We start from the raw sequence: 20174 nt of genomic DNA, 5'->3' as shown, positions 1-20174 counted from the left end.
GGACAGGAAACGTCTCAACCACCTTGACTTTAATGGACATCTTATTAAAGCACAGTAGATGGCTGTGTACTGTACTTAATAAGGCTCTGCCCAATGAGAATCTTAATATTTGCCTCCTTCCCATACAGATTTTATCACTGCCCAATTGAATGATTAGATTCATTGTAAAGTCGCATGGAACCTTGGCTCGTGAACGTTACCGTGCGGGGACGTGACCGTTGTAATCGCACGGTCATGCGCGCGGGGTGACGCACAATCTCACTGATTGTGCGCAACTTTTAAGCCTCTGGCAACGTTGGAACGAGGAAACCTTGAACAACGCTCGCACCTGTGGGTTCGTGAATTCAAAACTCGACATCCTGCTACCAAATTCTTACACAACGCCGTTGCATCGCACCGAACGTTAATTTTTTTCAAAGTCGCGTTATCCTAACCATTTAATTCCCATCTCGTTCTTTGTCGAGACGGTCAGCTGAAGGGAAGCCGCAGTTGGCCACTCGGGTACGTGTGGAGCGTGGCTTAACGTGCGGGTTTCTTTTTTACCGTCACTGCCAAATGTACTCCGATTGGGATCTGCTGACAGCGCCGGTATTTTGCCGTGCGTCTGCGTTGCGATTGAGCAGCTAATGAGCGCCTCCGACTTATCCGGTTACTTGACCCGTCATGCAGGTCCCTGTCGTCGAGGTGGACACACACACACACAGGACACTTCCTGAAATAGCTCGACAAAGACAAAGATATCCCGTATAGCCTTCAACAGACCGTTGGGGCAAGTGCTGCTAGCGACTAGCACCTATGAAAGCCGGCACAGGCACACAAGGGGGTGGGGGTGGCCAACGCCACACCCGACCGCCTTTGTCTCCCCAGTGGCGATGCTTACACACCGCACCAGGTACTCATTTGAGGCCGAGTCGACCTAGGGGAGACCCAGGACCGGTTCAGATAATCGCCACTGGTGTTGACCGTGAGCGGGAATCGAGCTCGGGTTGTTGCAAATGCACTTGCGCACAGACACTCCATTGAACATGACACACAACATCTTGGAAAATCATCATCATCATTGAAAAACCATCAGCCTCGGCTCGATTCCCTTCACTACCTCCACTGGATTCCCACCATCCCCAGCAGGGTCAGCTACAAAACCGCCTGCTGCCTGTGCCACCGCGCTTCTACAGTGCCCTCCGTTGCCCGCCCGTATCTCTCGCTCCCCGTCACCCTGCACTACTACAGCTCATGGTAGACCTCTCCACAGCAGCGTGACACACTACCTCCTCTTCCTCCTCCTCCCTACATCAAGGACCACGACTGTCACTGCCGGGCAGCCCCCGTTGTCCGGTGCACAGTCATCGTCCCGCTGCTGCTGCTGCTGCACATTCGGCAGCAGCGGCGTTCAATCTGCACCGACTTTTAAAAGACGCTTAAAGGCCACCACCACCTCTTTCGCCCGAGCTTTTGAGCGACATTTAGTTTGGCTCGACGCCTGCGAGTCGCACAGTTACCTATGTACGCATGGTGAATTTCTGTCGCACCGTACGTCGCTGACTTGCTAATCAGAGGTGCGTGGGGGAAGGACAACAAACAAAACAGAAAAAGCAGTTCTAAAGAAATACGTTTTCAATTTAGATTTTAAACTGCATCGCTCCAGTGGCTTCCTAATATCGGAAGGAACGGTGTGCACATTCGAAATTGCAATCTTATTATCTACCTTAGTCAATCCACTGTTGGATACAACTCCTGAAAGCCACTGCCATCCCTCACAATCCCACGATGTGATAATCCACCAAGTACATGCACACCAGCAAATAGCATTAGTCAGTCTCCTTGTTGGACGTACTCTCAGATTGATTTTGCCCCGTGGAAGCCAGTCCATCATGATTCATGACCATTTGCAATCGTCCCTTCAATTCATATCCAAGCCCCCTTGCTGTTATTAACAGTTTGAAATTAGAAATATAATTGACTAAAATCGCCGCACATTGTACGAGCAGCAATACATTTTACACGTTTTTCAGAATGATACGCTGGTAATTAAGAGCGCGACAAGCGTAACCTGACTTGGTTCTTTAAAGTGAATGCGTTACTGTAATTTAATACCCCTACTTAACCAAGTGGCGCCTCTGTAAAGGGCAACATGAGATCAGCATAAACACAAGAAAATATTTGCAGTTGTACAAGAACGCATCGTAACACAGTGCAACACTGGACGGGAGGTCCACAAATTAACCTTATGGCGGTACCCCGGGGTATCATAGTCCCCCGGCTCTCGCACAATGTCCGTGATGCAGTCATTCTTAGTCTGTTGATGGTGGGCGATGCGGCAATCGACTCGTCTCGACGAGCTGGACACGATGATGCACCACTACGCTGCGTACCGCGAGCGTTCAGGGTTTCGGCGCAATCATCCTCGCTGCGTTTGGACATCGGAGTGTGGCACGGATTTCGGATTTATTGGTAGCCCAGTCGCGGAGTGAAGTACACCCTTGGAAAAAGATAGTGTCCCAGAAATAAAATGTTTAATTGCCTCGGCCAGTTTGTATTATTTGGTTCCCCAGGGTACCGCCATAAGGATCAAATGCATATTTAACAATACCAAATTAAGTAAAACAATATTTAACAAGTCACCCAGACCGATAGACTCATACTCACCACGTGATTCAATGCAAATATATATCAAACAGTAAATCATAAAACGAAGATACTCATGGTAATAATAATGCTTTTTAAAGCGCCTCACAGCCCATGTCACCTAACATCTCAGTGGCGGGGAGATTTTATCTCCCTCGCCAGGTTGTGTGCAAGAGGTCGTTTGTTTGATCCCAACCTTGCGGACGTCTGTATATCGTGAATTTGCGTGTTCTCTCTCCCACCTCTGTGGTCGGGTAGATTTTTCTTCGAGTCCTCCGGTTTTTCCCTCCACATTGAGAAAACGTGCTTTTAGATTACTTTGCTGCTACTATAAATTGCCACATGTGATGTACACCACTTCCATGAGCTACTACGTGTGGCTAGGTAGGTCGCCTCTGAGAAAGAGGCAATCACTCAGTGGGCTTTACCTGGTAAGTAAAAGTTTAGTCGAGTAACTCTACATCACCTGGTATGCCGTGGCAAGATTGCATCCATGTACTAACCAGGGTCACTGCTGCTTAGCCTCCAAGGCTTAACAAAAGTGGGCATACTCAGGGGTGATTTTTCTGCATTGGGATAATGAAGTCAACTGGAAACAGCAAAATAATAAATATGCATCAGTGCGCTCTACTGTCCCTCTGTTATCACGACTTTTTGACCGTCTCACGCTCACATTCCTTAGCGCCAGCACTTGTTTTTCCTGTTAAATTTGCAAATCCGGCTGACGAAAACAACAAGCACAACCTCATAATCCGGTTTATGGGCAAGGAAGGCCAGTGCCAACTTAACGACAACTCATTAAATGAACCTCATGGCGGTACCCCGGGGTACCACAGTACCCTGGCTCTCGCACAATGTCCCTGATGCAGTCATTTGTAGGCTGTTGATGGTCGGCGATGACGGCAATCGACTCATCTCGATGAGCTGTACACGATGCACCGCTACGATGCGTACCGCGAGCGTTCAGGGTTTGAACGCAATCGTCCTCGCTGCGTTTCGACATCGCAGAGTAGCACCGATTTCGGATTGATTGGTACCACAGTCGCGGCGTGAAGTACACCCTCGGGGAAAATATTGTCCCAGAAATAAAATATTTAATTGCCTCGGCCAGTTTGTATTATATGATACCCCGGGGTACCGCCATGAGAATCAAATTCAGATTCAGACAGAGAAGGGCAGTAATCCATAAGAGGTTTTTGGGTTAGATCGCGTAAACATAGAAACGTGTTGCTAAAACCCGCCATCACCCGACACAGCTAACGAGTAAGGGTTGTCACGTAAACAGAACGTGACAATTCGTCACTAGTACAGCACTAACCGGTGTGTTGGAGAGTCAAGCCACAACATTTACAAACACAAGTACAACGTTTCGCCAGTAATTACAACGAGCCTCATCCAACACACCGGTGTGCTGTACTAGTGACGAATTGGCCACGTTCTGTTAACGTGACAACCCTTACTAGTTGGCCGTGTCGAGTGGTGGCGGGTTTTAACGACACATTTATATATTTACGCGATCTAACCCAAAAACCTCTATTATGGATGATATTGGTCGCGAAAGCCTACGTATTAAAAAGGGCAGTGATGTCCGTAATGTGTGAAATGTGCGCAGAGGCTTGACGGCTCATCGAGGCATGTCAAGAGGCCCTTAATCGCCCACTTCCTTGAAATAAAAAAGTCTGAACTATTTTTTACATTACGTTTACTACTGGGGCTTGCGGGAGTAGTTAACTGGTCCTGGCCCTCTGCTAGGTCGGCTCAGCCTCCAAATCAGTACCTGCTACGGTGGGAAAACATCAGCACGGTGGAGACAAAGGCGGCCCGGACGTGGTGCTGGTCACCCCATCCCGTCGTGTCGGCCTTCAAAAGGCGCTTGCTAAGAGCACTTGCCCCGGCAGTCTGTTGAGATCTTGCACTTTGGTACAGTCATGAGCACACTCTGTGATGAACCAGGAGACCTGAATTGTATTCCCAGCCACGGGTGACATCGGTAATTTGACTCAGGGCCACGGATAACATCAGAAGTTACTTCCTAGCCAGGAATAATCCTGGGCCTCCCAACTCCACCAACCTGCACTAACCAATGTTGTGAAGTCATTAGTCAAATAAACCCGATGACAACAGCGCAGGCGAGGTGTTCATCCAGCAGTAGACTGACAAAAAGGCCTGTGAAATATTATTATTGTTTACGATGGTATTTACACTGCACAAAATGCATTAATCTTGATAGCCTTAAAAAAAAGTGATAATGGAAAATTCATTCCCTGAACCGTGAGCGAATGCGTACAATTTCCTGTTAAGTTTGATTTGTGCAGGAGGCCTTCATTGTGCCGAAGCTTTTTTTGGGATCCGAGTTTACGTGATGAATGATGCGGAACAATGCTTTGTTTGGATCTGTGCATGTAAAAAAAAGCGGATGTTTTAACAGAATGATAAGGTGTTGTGAATATGCCGCTTGTACTGTGCAGACATACGTTTTTTTGCGGTGAACACGCATAGCTCTCAACCCATATGGTTTATCCGTATTCTTGAACAGGGAAATAGTTTTTTGTCGATTTGTTTGTGCTTCTCCCTTGTGATGGGACTTTGCAGGATGAACGTTGCGATTGACAAGGGCACGGGGTGACCAATAAGATCTGAATTTTTCGATTTAAAGCTTTCGTGACTGCAGGGATTCATCTTCTTGGTTCTTTCGGCAGCCGTCCTTAGGTGGAGAACAGGACTCTGTCTTCTCGACAAACCTGTTCTCCACCTGAGGATGGCTGCTTGCGTTGTGGCCGAAACGTCGTGAGAATTATTTTATTATGTTTTATTTTTATTATTTTATTATTTCCATTCTACGTGACTTTACCGAAAGAACCAAGAAGAAGATCTGAATTGGTCTGTAATAAGGTAGGACACTGATAAGGGCGTTGACAGGTATGAAACACCTATTCTGTGTACATAACTATCCACTGCAGTAGTTTTAGGATTTGAAGCAAAGTATAAAGTTCGAGTGTTGAAAGTTTAGATTTTAGCTTCTCGGGTGCATGTGCACCCTTCCATGAGAGGTTTACTGTGCGATCGGGCGAAGTGGTGGTGCAATTGTTAGTGCACTTGCACTATGGACCCGGCTGCCTAAGTTCAACTCCCAGCCATGGCAAACATCAGTGGGGAGTTTAATCACAGCCACCCCCCTCCTCCCCTTTCTTGTACGCTCTGAAATAAATAATATGTCATCGGAGATTACGGCAACGCATTCTTCGGTTGCGTTGTTATCGAATCATGCGCTACAATTAAGGACTGTAAATATGGAACACTTTAAATAACCCAACTGCGTAGTTTTTTGTTGTTGCTGGAGCTCTCCGATGACGAATTCGGTTCCTGCAGGAGCTCCCAGCGCGTGCAACGAAACGTTGGACAATCGTCCGAGAAAAGTGCGGCACAACGCAATAACGCATGGGAGAGCGGTACTTGAATTATGTCATGATGAAGTGGAAATACCTTTGAGAATATATTTGCATCACGCTGGCTGATAGATAGTCAAATCCGTGCTGCATTACTGCACTCGCACTCCTGATCTTTACGGAAGATCTTGAAGGGAGAGGAAGGGAGTTTATGGGGGTAGGCGCCTTCCTCGCGTGGAATGTTGTGGCTTTTTTTTAACAGGAAAATTACTCCAACAATGGAGCGGCTAGGAAATGAAAATAAAACAGCCTTGTCTGAAATATTTTACCACCGCCGTCACGAACAAACCTCTGCTTCATAACTTCAGAATACAGTAAAGAACAAGCTAATGCTTTGGCCAATGGCTTCCTTGGCAATGAGGCATCAGCAAATCACAGCAAAAGCTTTGGGCCCCAAGTATCTAAAGGGGCCCCAGATTCATGAAAATCGGGGGTCCATTGTACATCATGCTCGATATTGAAATACTAAAAAACATAAGCGAATTAATATTACACAACCCCTGCATGTCTCTTCTCTCACGCCTTTCTTATCTCACTACATCGGCATCTCTTTTCTACATCTCCTCTGTCAGCTCACGAGGATTTTATAAATGTGAAGGTGGGCCCTCGAAAATAATGTCTGCTTCGTACCCCCAATGGACCACAGCCACCACTGAAAGGCTCTAACGTTGGAGGTGGAACACTGTGGAAGCCAGATTTATGCAATGACAAAAAAAACAGCTGAAACGCATCGCCTTGGAAAAAATTGGGAAAGCACTTGAATCGGACTCCGTAAATGGATGCAGGTGGTGGCATTATTTTACAATGTGGTGTCCTCAATATATTAGCAATCGGGAGGGTTTTCATTTGAAGTTGAACACCGCACCGTGACCAATTCAGATCTTATTGGTCACCCCGTGCCCTTATCAATCGCAACGTTCATCCTGCACGTAGTGGGGAACGCGCAAGCCATGTAACTTCACATTGCACGTGGACACTCGACAGTGGCATTTCTTTGTCAAATCGAGCGAGCCACGCCGCCCATCCGTGCAACCATCATCTTTGTTGCCCCTCTCCACCGATGAGTTCCCCACGTTACGAACGTCTGCTTTTGACCTCCGACCTGAAAGTTGAACTCTTCTTCAAATTGGGCAACAACGGGCCGAGCGCGACCGACACCTCCCAGCGTCCGTCACGATCCCCCCCCCCCCGCCGTCCCCGTCGTCCTCACCTTCATCTACGTCGTTCCGGCTCACGGCCTCCAGGAGCCTCAGGCTGGGCGGGAAGTTGACGGCGCGGCTTCTCGAGCGAAGCCGCTTCTTCTTGGCGCGCCCCTTCTTGCCGTGCTGCCGGTCGAACTCGGCCCAGCGCTTCAGCTGCTCCGCGCGCTTCTTGTGAGCCCTCTGCAGCCGCTCCGGTCCCGGCAGCGAACGATCCGGTGCAGTGGTCACCTCTTCAAAGTCCCTGTCCAACTGTACGTCCCCCATGACTGGCGCCACGACGACGCGGCCGATGATCGTTATGGTGGGGGGCTGATGGTGTTGGCCCGATGCTATGACCGATTCGACGACGGTTCGGTTGACGGTTTAATTAAGTGTGATGACGCGACTGCGTGTTTGGTACCGTGATGCTGTGACGGACGTGGCGATGACATGCAGTTTTACAGTGTAATTAAAATATACGATGTTCTGACCAACGGCATGATGGTGTGACGGTATGGCTGATGGTGCTTTAATCTGGTTGACTCTGGCTGCGATGGCGGTGCCACCAATGGTCTCACAGCGTGGTTAACGATGCGATGGCCCGACCGTGCGGTTGGCACTATTATGGCGACAAGCAATATTGCGGCAATGCGGCCGGCGGTTGGATGCGAGGGACCTTCTTGGTGTTGGTTTGATGCTACGAGCGGTTCAGATTTCACCCTGCTCATGTACACCTCACGGAGGTGTAGGTGGTCTGGTTACGGCTTACTTGTGGAATATACATAGCTTTGTTTTTATCTCCACCATTACTACGGCATGGCACGGACAGCCGTCACTTTGTTGTTGCTGTCGTCAAGAGGCCCTTTGTCTTGAAATACGAAGCTCGTTCGGGACAAAAGTCTTTCCAGATCAATTGTTTTCCCATTCATTTGTAATCTGCAACAACAAACACCGTTGCATTATTGCGGGCAGGCCTACAGACATTCAACAACAGCCACAGCAGGAAGACAAAAAAACTTTTCAGGACCACCAGGCGTTCACACTAAACGACCCAATACCGGTAACAACCCACCGCTTCAGTCGACCACGGGGAGATACAAAGTGCACTAAAAACAGCTGACTGCAATATGGGGCGATCAGATAAAAGAGTTTTAGTCGTCGGCTTTACTAAGAAATAGCCCTTGGTGCGCACACGAATAGAACACAAGATTGATAGAATTTCCCAAGGCAAGTGCTGTTAGCGAGCGCCTATTAAGGGTAGCACAGCACAGAGTGAGCAGGTGTGATGAGCACCACACCACACACCACACACCACATGGGCAGCTGCCTTTGTTTTCCTAAGTATTAATTTTAGGATTAGCATCCTATTTCAATGTCCAGGGGTCTAACTTGGTCATCACCACCACCACCACCACAGTGCAATGCATGAACACCAGTTCCCTGCACACACGCACACACAATGCTGCCCTGTATAGTCACACGGTGTCAGAGAGCATGTGCTCTCTGCATTTTCTGGGGTCAGCATGGCACAAGTAGGGCTGGTGCAGCCAACACTAAGCGTGCAACGATCCACTCCCTGCCAGCGATTTGAGTCCTGCGTTAACCATCTCGTTTGTATTGTTGTTGATGTGTTCCGTCTTGTTTGCACAGTTTTGCCTCCAAACATTATCCTACATGTAACATTGGCACATCACACGCATGTCATTTGCGTACATTTCCGTGATGCATGCATCATGAGGATTATGGATGAAAGAAAGGATGGCGCTTCAGGCACCTGTCAAACACAATGCCCAGCTGCCTTCATCTCCCAGTTTACATTACACACACTGCACGGCTACTCATTCAGGTGCAGTCGGTGAGCACCGATTAAAGCCAACATATTGCACAAGCAGGTAGTAGTGGGACCAGCATGATACTCGGCCACCTTTGTCTCCACAAGGGCTATCTTTACACACAAAACCAGCCCAGGACAAGTGGAAATCAAACTCGGGTCACGCAGATTAATACATGGTGTGTACATATATGCAAAGACAAAGGTCCCCTGTTTCGCCTTGTCAGAATGTTGAAGTGTTGTTAGTAAGCACCTACGAAGGCCAGAAACAGCACACGAGGGTGTGGGTGTCCAGCAATGTGCACTTATGGGAGGAGGACCAGGACCGTTTCAGATAATCGTCACTGGTGTTGGCCGTGAGCGGGAATCGAACTCGGGCCGCCCTGTTTGTAGCGCACTACACTATTCACTGCACCACCGCTCCCCATTTACACAAAACACACACACGCACTTGGTGGTCTCCACTTACTTTATAGAGCTGATTTTCTCGTTGGTTTGAAAATCGACAGATCCAGAAACCTTTTATTCTTCTGCTGTTCAAGACTCCCAGCCTCGCTCACACAAACAAGGATTCAGCTTCCTCTTTCCCAGGCCCCTCGCTTCCCGTGAAGGAGCAGCGAATTTCACGGCTTCATTTGCAAGGCACAATGAACCTCAGTGCTCCGCGTCAACTCGAATACAAAACTGTTTTGCTCCGCCACGATGTGGAATTCCCCGCAAGCCATGGACCGGAGCACAGAAGATGTGGAATTTTGGGGCGGATAAGCTGGGGGTCGGGAGGGGGGTAGGGGAAAGAACGTGAGAAGAATCGGCGGATGAGAGGCAGCGGTTGGGATTCGACTCTGGGTCAAATTTGGAAGATGGCGTTAGAGAAGCAAGGGCTTATTCATAGTCCTCCTCGGATAAAATGAGATCCGTGTCCCGCAAGGCAAGTGCATGATGAGGCGTGGCGTGGCGTGGCACGAGACCAATGCGGAGAGACACTGCCGATGACGAATGCTTTTTTTGGAAGAAAAATAAATTATCACACGTATAAATTCCATGCGGGCAGGTTGCCTAGGTGATCAATGAGCTGCTCGTAGCCAGACCAGTTTTCAAGTCCCACTTTCTAGTGGGCGATTTGTAAATTACAACGTAAAAAAAAAGGTGAATTGCTGTTTTTAAAGCTCTCCTGAAGCAGCAAAGTGTTCGTTGTAAAGAATTAACTATGACACCATGTTTTATATAAAGCAGAAAACATTAAAACAAAGCGAGTGTGAAATCATTGTTAATGACCCAATTTTGCAGTATAGATATCAAAGTCAATGTCACCTGTTTAAAAAGTCAACTATATATACCCGATAACCTTCGCTTTGCAAGGTACACGGAATAAGACTGCACTCTGTGCAAGGCAAAGAGCAAAGTTCCTTTTCAATAAACAGTTGATAGGGTGGTTTCACGCGCGCAGTAAATACGTCCAAAATTACGCAGCAGATTGACGTCTCCCATTTAATTCGGACGCCACTATCAGAGCCATGCCACGGACACAAACAATCCAATTGGGAATCTCACGAAAACAGCTCACTTTGCGTGTCACAGAATGGCACACGGGAGAGACTGTGAATCACAACCCATCAGATTCCTCCACTCTAAATAGAGATTCTGATTCTGAAGTGGCCTTTTTTTTCTATTTTACACGGAGAGGCGATTTACTCTCCCTCAAGCTCGACAATAAAATTGTAACATGGCAGTCAAACTTAGAATATCAATTCTCAGAGGTAGAATTTAGGCGAATAAAGTGCAAAACAAGATGTTTAATGGTTAGATAATTTTTTCGAGTGTCCAGAACAGGTAATTTCGTGACAAGGATATATATTTTTTTTACCTACGTGACTTTACCGAATAAAACCAAAGAGTATGGATTCTTGCAGTCACGAAAACTTCAAATCTAGAATTAAGGATGAGATCGTTTACTCCCTACAGTTGAGAACCCAGCTGATTTATGGGCAGCTGCCCGGATTCGAACGCAAGACATCAGCGGTGCCAGCCCTGACCTCCGAGCCACCGGGTGAGTCGCCCCACGCGGTTGATATTTCACGGTATTGTGGCAAGATCCCAAGGACTATTTATACTGTCGACAGCCTGCATGTCACAAACTCTCAAACAGGCGACGCATTCCTAGCGCACTCGAGAATACGAAGCACCTGTTGCAGTTAAAAGGCACCAACAGAAATGGGGGGGGGGGGGGGGTCTCCACTTCAGCGATAGAAAAATAAAAGGACATTTTGTGTCCATCAGCCGAATGTGTCGTCTGGAAACCACGATGTTTCTCATCGACTTTTCCGATGTGTTTATGGGTGGCACCCCACGTGTTGTTGACATGATATCCAACGTTTTAGCCCTGGTGTGTGGGGACCTGCTTGAGGACCTGCAATATAGAAGCTCACTTTCTCCCACGCCTATAGAGCATTTCCGTACTGCTGGTGTCGCCTGTTAAAAACACATCCGACGCATCACTACTCTACAGCACGACCGCCAAAAGTCGACGCAGTTTCACGAGTTTTTTTTTTCTCAAGCAGGAAACCCCTGGATTGGTTTTGACTTTCACATTCTCATCAGCAGATCGTGGCCTGCATTTTCAATTGAGGAGCATGTACGGGCGGATGGACTGGGAATGCTGACCTTATCAGCTGCCACTACAGATCGGGTACTCAGTCAATAAACAAAGTACTGTAAAGAAGGGGCATTGCCCGAAACGTTGCCCGTTATATATTTTTTACTTATTTTAAGGCCGGGTTACTGATGAAACGGTTGAGTTTATTTTCTCCAAAAAACAATGGTTTACCTAATGATGAGCTCTTTCATTTGTTCAGCCCATTGTCCATTCCACTGATGGTTGAGGGTCTCGCCGCATCTTTAGCGGGGATGTCTCACTCTTCACCCTGGTTGCCGTGGGTTTGCGAATCAGGGGGAGCTCTGATAACCACCAGCTAGTGAAGTCAGCCCCGTTTCGGGAATCAAACTCAGATGGGTCATGTTACTTCATAGTCCAGTATGCCGACAACTGTGCCACCGCTCCACTCTAGTTTGTTCAGTGTTATATGTACAATTTTGTACTCTATGTAAGCACACACACACACACTCTTTAGACTTGACCACTCTCATTGCTAAAGTGCTGATTTAGGGTCAATGCAGTGAACGTTAAATTCTAACGGCGCAATGAATGAGCTTAAGTTGGTGTAATACGATTTAATCAGTATATTTAAAAATAGAATGCTGCATGGAGAAGGCTCGTGAAGGACGCTACTGGGCAGTTGGAGGCAGTCGCCCTCCAGCAACAAGGGAGGGCGGAGGAGCGACGCTCACAACAACGAGCAGAGCGCCGGGCGGCTATAATGCAGCAAGTTGGCACAGTAGGGGGTACAGCTGGTGCATCTCTGTCAGCCAACCCATGGCACTTGGGTCTGCCCCGAGACCTGTCAGCGAAAATTCGACACTTCACGTGGCCTCAAAGTGCACCTGGCCTGGCACAGACGCCGTGGTGACGTCACCGTCACTTAGTGGCGAATGGCGGCGGGTGTTGGCATGGATGCTACGGTACTTGCGTAGGCAAGAGATGTAAAACTACTGCGCTGTCGCCTTCGAGAAAAGCCTCTGGCAAATCTCCTGTATTTAGAACATGACGGAACATTATCACGCATGGACTTGCCATCTCACGTGAACGTGTAGCCTGGAGTAAGACTACGAATGTCCGTAATGATTTCCCCCAGGTCAGCCTCACTTGAGTCCCAACAATGAACTCAGGCTCGTGCGATACGATTGTTTGGGCAAATTCCATGCGTACGTGTTTGGCTTCGTGCGGCATTAATCCTGCACACCCGGAGAAAATCCAGCATCCACGCGCTGTGTACGAGGGGAATGCGACACGCAGCACCGCCATCTCCCGGTCACATCTGTCAGCCCCACAGCCGACAACATCTGGCAAGCCCTGCTTGGTGGTCACCCACACAAGCAGAGTAACTGGCCAGGTACAAAAAAATCCCCGCTGAGCTTTCGAGATTCGAAGAGGTTGGGGGCGCTTGCTTTTACGGTGGTATAATTGTGTTGCCTTTATGATAACTATTGCGCGATTACATAAACCCGAGGTCCCAACAGTTACACAATTGTGTACCTCTGCGCACTCCAATAAAGTTCTTTCCAACAGCCCAGAAGCCCCGACCAACACAATTACCCACACAATATAAGTAGCATTATAGTTTACGGTAGATGGCGCAGCGCCGTACCAACAAGCGGATTACGAACCAGGTCTCAATAGTGAGTGTCGTAACCTCTCAATCGTGCCGGATTCGTCTACGGGGTTACTCCAGGTTCCTGACAAAAACGAAGCCACCCAAACTCTGCGTGACATCGATATGGCGCGCACAAATCCCCAAAGCATGACCCCTCGCTGCTTAAGATGTCTCGAGACATTGTAAATGTCATCACAGTTCTGTAGTCAATAAAACGTAACGGTGCAACCCTGAAATGACTTGCACACTCTACTGCTGGCCGGCGGGCCTCCGCTAGAGATGCCCTTATCCGGGAGTATTTGTGGCTTTCTCTAAAACCATTTACTAAACATTGTTTTTTATTTGACCAGTTAAGGCCCACCGAGTTATAACCCCGTTTCGCTCCTTTTCAGAAGCGACCTGGCCACAAACGATAGCTCAACCAAGTTGGCTTATCGTGTGGAAATGTATAAATGCGGAGGGAAAAAAACCAGGAGGACCCCGAGAAAAATCCACGCGACCACGGGGGGAGAGAGAGAGAGAGAGGGACGCCAACTCCAAATCTACAGCAGCAGGCGTCAGGGTCGAAATCGAAGCCAGAACCTCCTGTATACCAGGCGAGGTAGTTAACGTCTCCTAGCCACCGTGGCGGTATCTCGCGGTTGCCAGACGTCTGGAAGAGAGACTTGAGTACGGTACGTGCCCACACATCAGCCCACCGCGTGAGACCTGACGATATTGCGCGTGCTGCAACCAAGGCGATCTTTCGGAAACGTTCTTCTTACGGTGCAGTGTATGTTGAACTTCTTTCGCACCGTACGCAGCCAACCGTGATCATCGGAGGTGCTGCGGCGGATGGGTGGCCAACATACAACTCCCGTGCCACTGAAGATGGATTCGAACCTGGGCGGTCTCTGGGGTCGCGAGTGCTGCCCGCCGCTGCGAAATACACCTCTGTGACGGCATCCAACTTGACCTTAGCGCTGCGATCCCCTTAAAAAGCGCATCCGATGCGAGAGACATCGTCCGCACGATGTGTCCGCGTGCACATCTCGACACCAGCGATCGTTCTGGAGAACGCGCCGTGTTGTAACGACGACGAGGAGGAGGACGAGGAAGAGGTGGAGGAGGAGGTCGAGGAGGAGGTCGAGGAGGAGGTCGAGGAGGAGGTCGAGAAGAACGAGGAGGAGGAGGAGGAGGTCGAGGAGGATGTGGAGGAGGTCGAGGAGGAGGTCGAGGAGGAGGAGGTCGAGGAGGAGGTCGAGGAGGAGGTCGAGGAGGAGGTCGAGGAGGAGGTCGAGGAGGAGGAGGTCGAGGAGGAGGTCGAGGAGGAGGTCGAGGAGGAGGTCGAGGAGGAGGTCGAGAAGAACGAGGAGGAGGAGGAGGTCGAGGAGGAGGTCGAGGAGCAGGAGGTTGAGAAGGAGGAGGTCGAGGGGGACGAGGAGGAGGTCTTCTCGGCGCGCGTCTGCGTCGCGGGGTTATCTTGGTCACGCCGCAGCACGAGTGGCGCTGGAGGTTGGGGCACGGTGGGCCCAGGGGATTGTCTTCCCAATTCCACGTTGAACCTCGTGCAGGTGATACCGCAGCGTTTATAAAATAGAGCCCACGGATTTGCGCCCCTAGAGAGACACGCGTGTCTCTGTCGTCAACCCGTGTCTACGTCTGTGTCGACCTGTAGCATCTGTGCATCTCTGTCAGCGAGTGTCCATCTCTGTATGTGTACGTGTTAATGTCTATGTTATGTGTGTGTGTGCAGCTGTGTGTGTGTGTATCTGTGTGTGTTCATATCTGTACGTGTTTGTATTTTTGTCGACCAGGTCTCAAACGATTACTGTACCCGATGCTGTGTGTAAACATCCCCGCTAGGGAGACAAAGGCGGCCGGGCGTGGTGTTGGCCACCCACCTCCTCGTGTGCCGTGCTGGTCTGCCTTAATAGGTGCTCGCTAACAGCACTTGCCCCAACAGTCTGTTCAAGGCTACACGGGGGATCTTTGCCTTGTGTGCATTACATGTGTGTGCCTGTGTGTGTGTATGTATGCGGGGTTTTGTATGTCCGTCTGCACCGCAAGTGTATCGGTATAGATTTTGACTTAAAACTTTCGTGACTGCAGGAATTGCGTATTATTTGGTTCTTTCGGTAGATAGAAATTGAAAAAAGTAAATAAAATCGATCACATCGCAAGCGATCGTCGCTTGCGATGCGATCGAAACGTCATCGCCTCTATCGGTGCACGTATCTCGATGCGCGTGCGCGCGTCTGTAGGAACGCGCATCTCATTGCGCGCGAGTACAGAACAGCAACATCGCCGTATCTTCTACGTAGCGACGCGTGTGTTAAGCATCCCTTCACCTGTGTGTGCCGATACGCCAGTGCCGACGCGTTACACCGTGTTTTGTCGAGTATATCCGTGCGCATGCGACGCGAGTTGAACGTACCCCACATACGCACACAGCACCACCACCGCCGCCGCCACGACCATCGACAGCTGATACGAGTGATGAAGAAGAAGAAGAGGAGGAGGAGGAGGAAGAGCTCGCGCCTTGCCTCCCTGCGTGTGCCGCCGCTGCAGTAGAAGAGGACACAGATCTCTCCTGTACCTCCTCGCCCGGTGAGTGAGGACAGCGAGGAGGAGGTGGTGGTGGGGGTGGCAGGGCACAGAAGTAACGCGGTGGTGGTGGTGGGGGGGGGGAGTTAAGAGATGAGGAAGGAGGGAGTGGTGGTGATGGGCTTGGCTAAGTAGGGGGAGGGTGTCTGAGTCACGTACAAGCTGGGATTGGTGGCTGCTAAATCGAACCGGAGTGATCGAACTTTGGAACACGACGCAGGGCCCCGTTCCACTCACTCGCGGGGGAGAGTAAGGTGGTCGCAGCGGCAAGCCAAGGCAACACTCAACACACACACAACACACACAACACAACACACAACGCACACAACACACATACAACACACACACAACTCACACACACAACTCACCACACAACTCACACACATAACTCACCACACAACGCACACACACAACTCACACAACACACACACAACACACACACACACAACACACACCACACACACCACACACCACACACACAACACACACAACACACACAACTCACACACAACCCACACACAACTCACTCAACACACACAACTCACACACACACACACACAACTCACACACACAACACACTACACACACAACTCAACACACACCACACACACAACTCACACAACACACACACAGCACACACACAACTCGCATACACACAACACACACACAACTCACACACACCACACACACAACTCACACAACACACACACAACACACACACAACTCAACACACACACAACTCGCACACAACACACAACTCACACACACACAACTCAATACACACGCAACTCAACACACACACACAACACACAACTCACACACACACAACTCACACACACACAACTCACACACAACACACACACAACACACAACTCACACACAACACACACAACTCAACACACAACACACACAACTCAACACACAACACAACACACAACACACACACACAACTCACACACACAACTCACACACACACAGAACTCAACACACACACACAACACACACAAAACTCAACACACACACAACACACACACACCACACACACACAACTCAACACACACACAACACACACACAACACACACACAACTCACACACACACGCAGAACTCAACACACACACAACTCACACACAACTCAACACACACACAACACACACAACTCAACACACACACAACACACACACACAACTCAACACGGGGGGGGGGGGGGGATAAGGAAATGAGCCCAACGCCCAAATGCTGTATCGGGGCTCTGCGGTTTGCACGTCCGCTCACTGTGTGGGGTTGGTGGTGGTGGTGGCTCCCGCCCGAGTCTATAGGGAGACGGAATTAAATCTCGCGTGTGCGTGCTTGTGTTTATACAGGCTACTGTATGTGTGCGTATGTACACAGTGCCCTGGCTTCAACGGTAGCACACACACACGTACAGGATCACCCTTCTGGATGTGCGCACGTACTGCTTTTTGTCTTCAGTTTGCTGTCCTTCCCCAGCACCTCCGATTAGCACGGTTGGCCGCGTACGGTGCGAAAGAAGTTCTGCATACAGTACATACTCTTGTATGAGAGTGCACTACACAGCACGGCAAGTCCTGAGTATAACACATTCCTGCGGGGGGAGCTGGTAGGAACGTTGGGTTGCTCGGTCAATGGCCAGGGTCAACGGCGGCGTGGTGTATTCCGCAAATATGCCCGACTGTGAGGGCGGGCACAAGCCGGCGTGAGTAGGTTAAACGTTGAGTTTTATAAGGGCACCACGGGATGACCAGCCCCTCCCCACCCAGCCCCTCTCCACCCTCCCCTCCCCACCCAGCTCCTCCCCACCCAGCCCCTCCCCACCCAGCCCCTCCCTTCACGACGGACGGACGGACGGACACAATAATCCCCTGTGGGCTGGTGTAACCAGGAGGTTCCTACCAGTAAAATCCCACCATTGCACAGGTGTCCTACCACGGCTACTGTTGCAGTCACAAATGTGCAACTGAAAAGTTAAAACGCCGCGGGTTATGAACATTTGTTGCTGCACGTTGAGCAACACAATTGGGTTATTGTGATTCCTGACGGAAACCACGCGCGTCTCGTTACAGAAGATGCGTTGCATACCATCGTTGCCAATGCATAAACACGCGTGGGGGTGTATGCTTTTGCGTGCAAACACTTTGCCATTCTGTGTTATTACATAACCTGTACAGCCTGTTACAATTTGCACACAATGACGCTTTGCCTAATCTTCAAACTTAAAGCAGTAAATATCGGAATGGAGCTTTGTTTGAGTTGTGTCATGTCCAGATCTAGATGGAACGATGAAATAAACTCGTGTGCAGGTGCTTATTCGGATTATCACGAAGTATGGCAGCCGATTGAGGGGTGGTCTTCATTCAGCATTGGATTGACCACGGCTGCTGCTGATGATGACGATAACAACACAACAGATACTCATCATCATCTTCATCATCATCTCTGCGTTACCATGTACACAGGAAGCATGCGGGGAGCGAGTCAGGGATGGGCGTGTTCGTGTTTGACCCATGCGAGTCGCCCACGCGATCGAGTCTTGTGACTTACTTCACGTGGCCGGACTGCCCCTAACTGGATTTCACAAAATCGGCCTGCCACACCGGTACAGTAACAACCGCATAAGCTTTAATCCACGCGTTACAAACGCAAGGCAGGCGTAGGGGGTAGCAAATGTGGTGGCGGCAGACCGATTGGGAACGGCGCCCATGCGGTGATGGAGACCTCACGGAGTTGCGTTGGCAGTGTCATCCAAACGGGGTGATTGATACAACGCGTTTTGTGTGTTTCTTGGCTGCGGCGCGAATTAAGTCGCGTGCACTGCCCTTCTTCACCTTATTATTACACACCAATTCAAGTCGTATTGGTCACCCCGTGCCCTTATACATCTCAACGTTCATACCACAAAGTCCCATCACAAGGGAGAAACGCTAATGGGCAAAAACATGTTGCTGCCCGTATTGAAGCGGCTGTACGCCGTATGGACCTGAAAACTCAATTTCCCTGGACAAGAATACGGGGTAAACCGTATGGGGTTGACGGCTATGAGTCGGGAGTTTGGTTTTAATAGCTAGAGATTAAAAAAAACGACCACCGACGATTATCATGGCGTTCCCACGACTGACTGCATGGGGAGGTCTTGAATCGGCAATGGATTGACAAAGTGCTGTAAATTAGACTGCATACGGCTCACTTAATGTCAGTTTAAGCCAATTAATCGATACGCTTATATCTATCATGGGTGCAGCCTCCAACAATCATTCACTCAATTCCTCTCTGCCTCTGCTATGAAGAAGGGCCATTACTCAAAACGTCACATTATTCCACTTTATGGAACTGTCACGCATATCACGAAAATAAATACAATTAAAAACCCGCTTTTGCATAATCTATGACATTATTACTGATCTATCGTAGAGTTCTCACTCATGTTCTGCTCATGCGCCCTAAACCCTTGAATTCCATCGCTTCACCAATCTTCTTGGTTACTCTACGGTATACAACACAAATTGATGCCGTCATTGTTTTTTTATTAATTGCAAGTGCATTTCACTATATCCTTGTCTGTATACATGTTAGTAAAAGTTACCCTATATCTGTTTAACGTGTCCGTAATCTAGTTGTAATTGTACTATTATCAGTCTAAAAATAACCTACTCGAGCCGACTTACATTACGGATGGTCTATTAATTAACATTGACTTGTGTTTTGTGCAGTATTTTCTCACGTGACAGTTGTTTTTGAGGATTTTTATTTGCTTAATTGCCATACTTTATTTTCTTTTGCAATTTTCGTGACCCAGCTGACTCTTACAAATTGTAAAAAAAATTAACTTATAGATGTTACTCATTGCTTGCACCAGGACCTTTCGAATGGATGTTAATAACGTATTTGAAATTGATACATCCTTGCACACCCATCTTTTTTACGCAGCATGTAAATACTGAAATGTTGCAATTTTTTTTGTTCACGTCAAAGGTTTATAAGTCAAAAAAAGTCCCGAGATTGAGATGTCTCGATCGACTTCAGGTAATAATTAATTGTAGGTAATCATTGCTGCAATCGTTAACGGAAACACGTTTACAAGAGCAACCACTGCCTGCAATTTAGTATGGCGACTGGCAGTGAGTGACAGCTGTTTTTGCCAATGAAAAAAATTGTTCCAACAAAATTCTGGCGCACAATCAAATCATTCGTTTGCAAAGCACATCGTACAAGGGTTCGAT

General features: G+C 48.9%; 1 protein-coding gene across 3 annotated transcripts in view; it reads right to left on the bottom strand.

The window, feature by feature from the left end:
* The window catches only part of LOC144727587 (uncharacterized), a 41784-nt gene extending 25475 nt beyond the window's left edge, over positions 1 to 16309 (bottom strand). Inside the window, exons 1-2 of one of the 3 annotated variants that reach the window (XM_078606499.1) lie at positions 15768 to 16309; positions 7282 to 8188 (exon numbers count right to left, since the gene is read on the bottom strand). In XM_078606499.1, coding sequence (XP_078462625.1) covers positions 7282 to 7537 — 256 coding nt within the window. In that variant the 5' untranslated portion in view covers positions 7538 to 8188; positions 15768 to 16309. Of the gene's footprint in view, positions 1 to 7281; positions 8189 to 9552; positions 11011 to 15767 lie in introns of those variants that run through there. The other 2 variants (XM_078606497.1, XM_078606498.1) reach the window with 2 other exon arrangements.
* Positions 16310 to 20174: the final 3865 nt, after the last annotated feature.

This window comes from Lampetra planeri, chromosome 26 (assembly GCF_965212315.1).
Source record: "Lampetra planeri chromosome 26, kcLamPlan1.2.h2, whole genome shotgun sequence".
NCBI classification, from domain to species: domain Eukaryota; kingdom Metazoa; phylum Chordata; class Hyperoartia; order Petromyzontiformes; family Petromyzontidae; genus Lampetra; species Lampetra planeri.
This window is presented reverse-complemented; position numbering and strand designations above follow the sequence as displayed.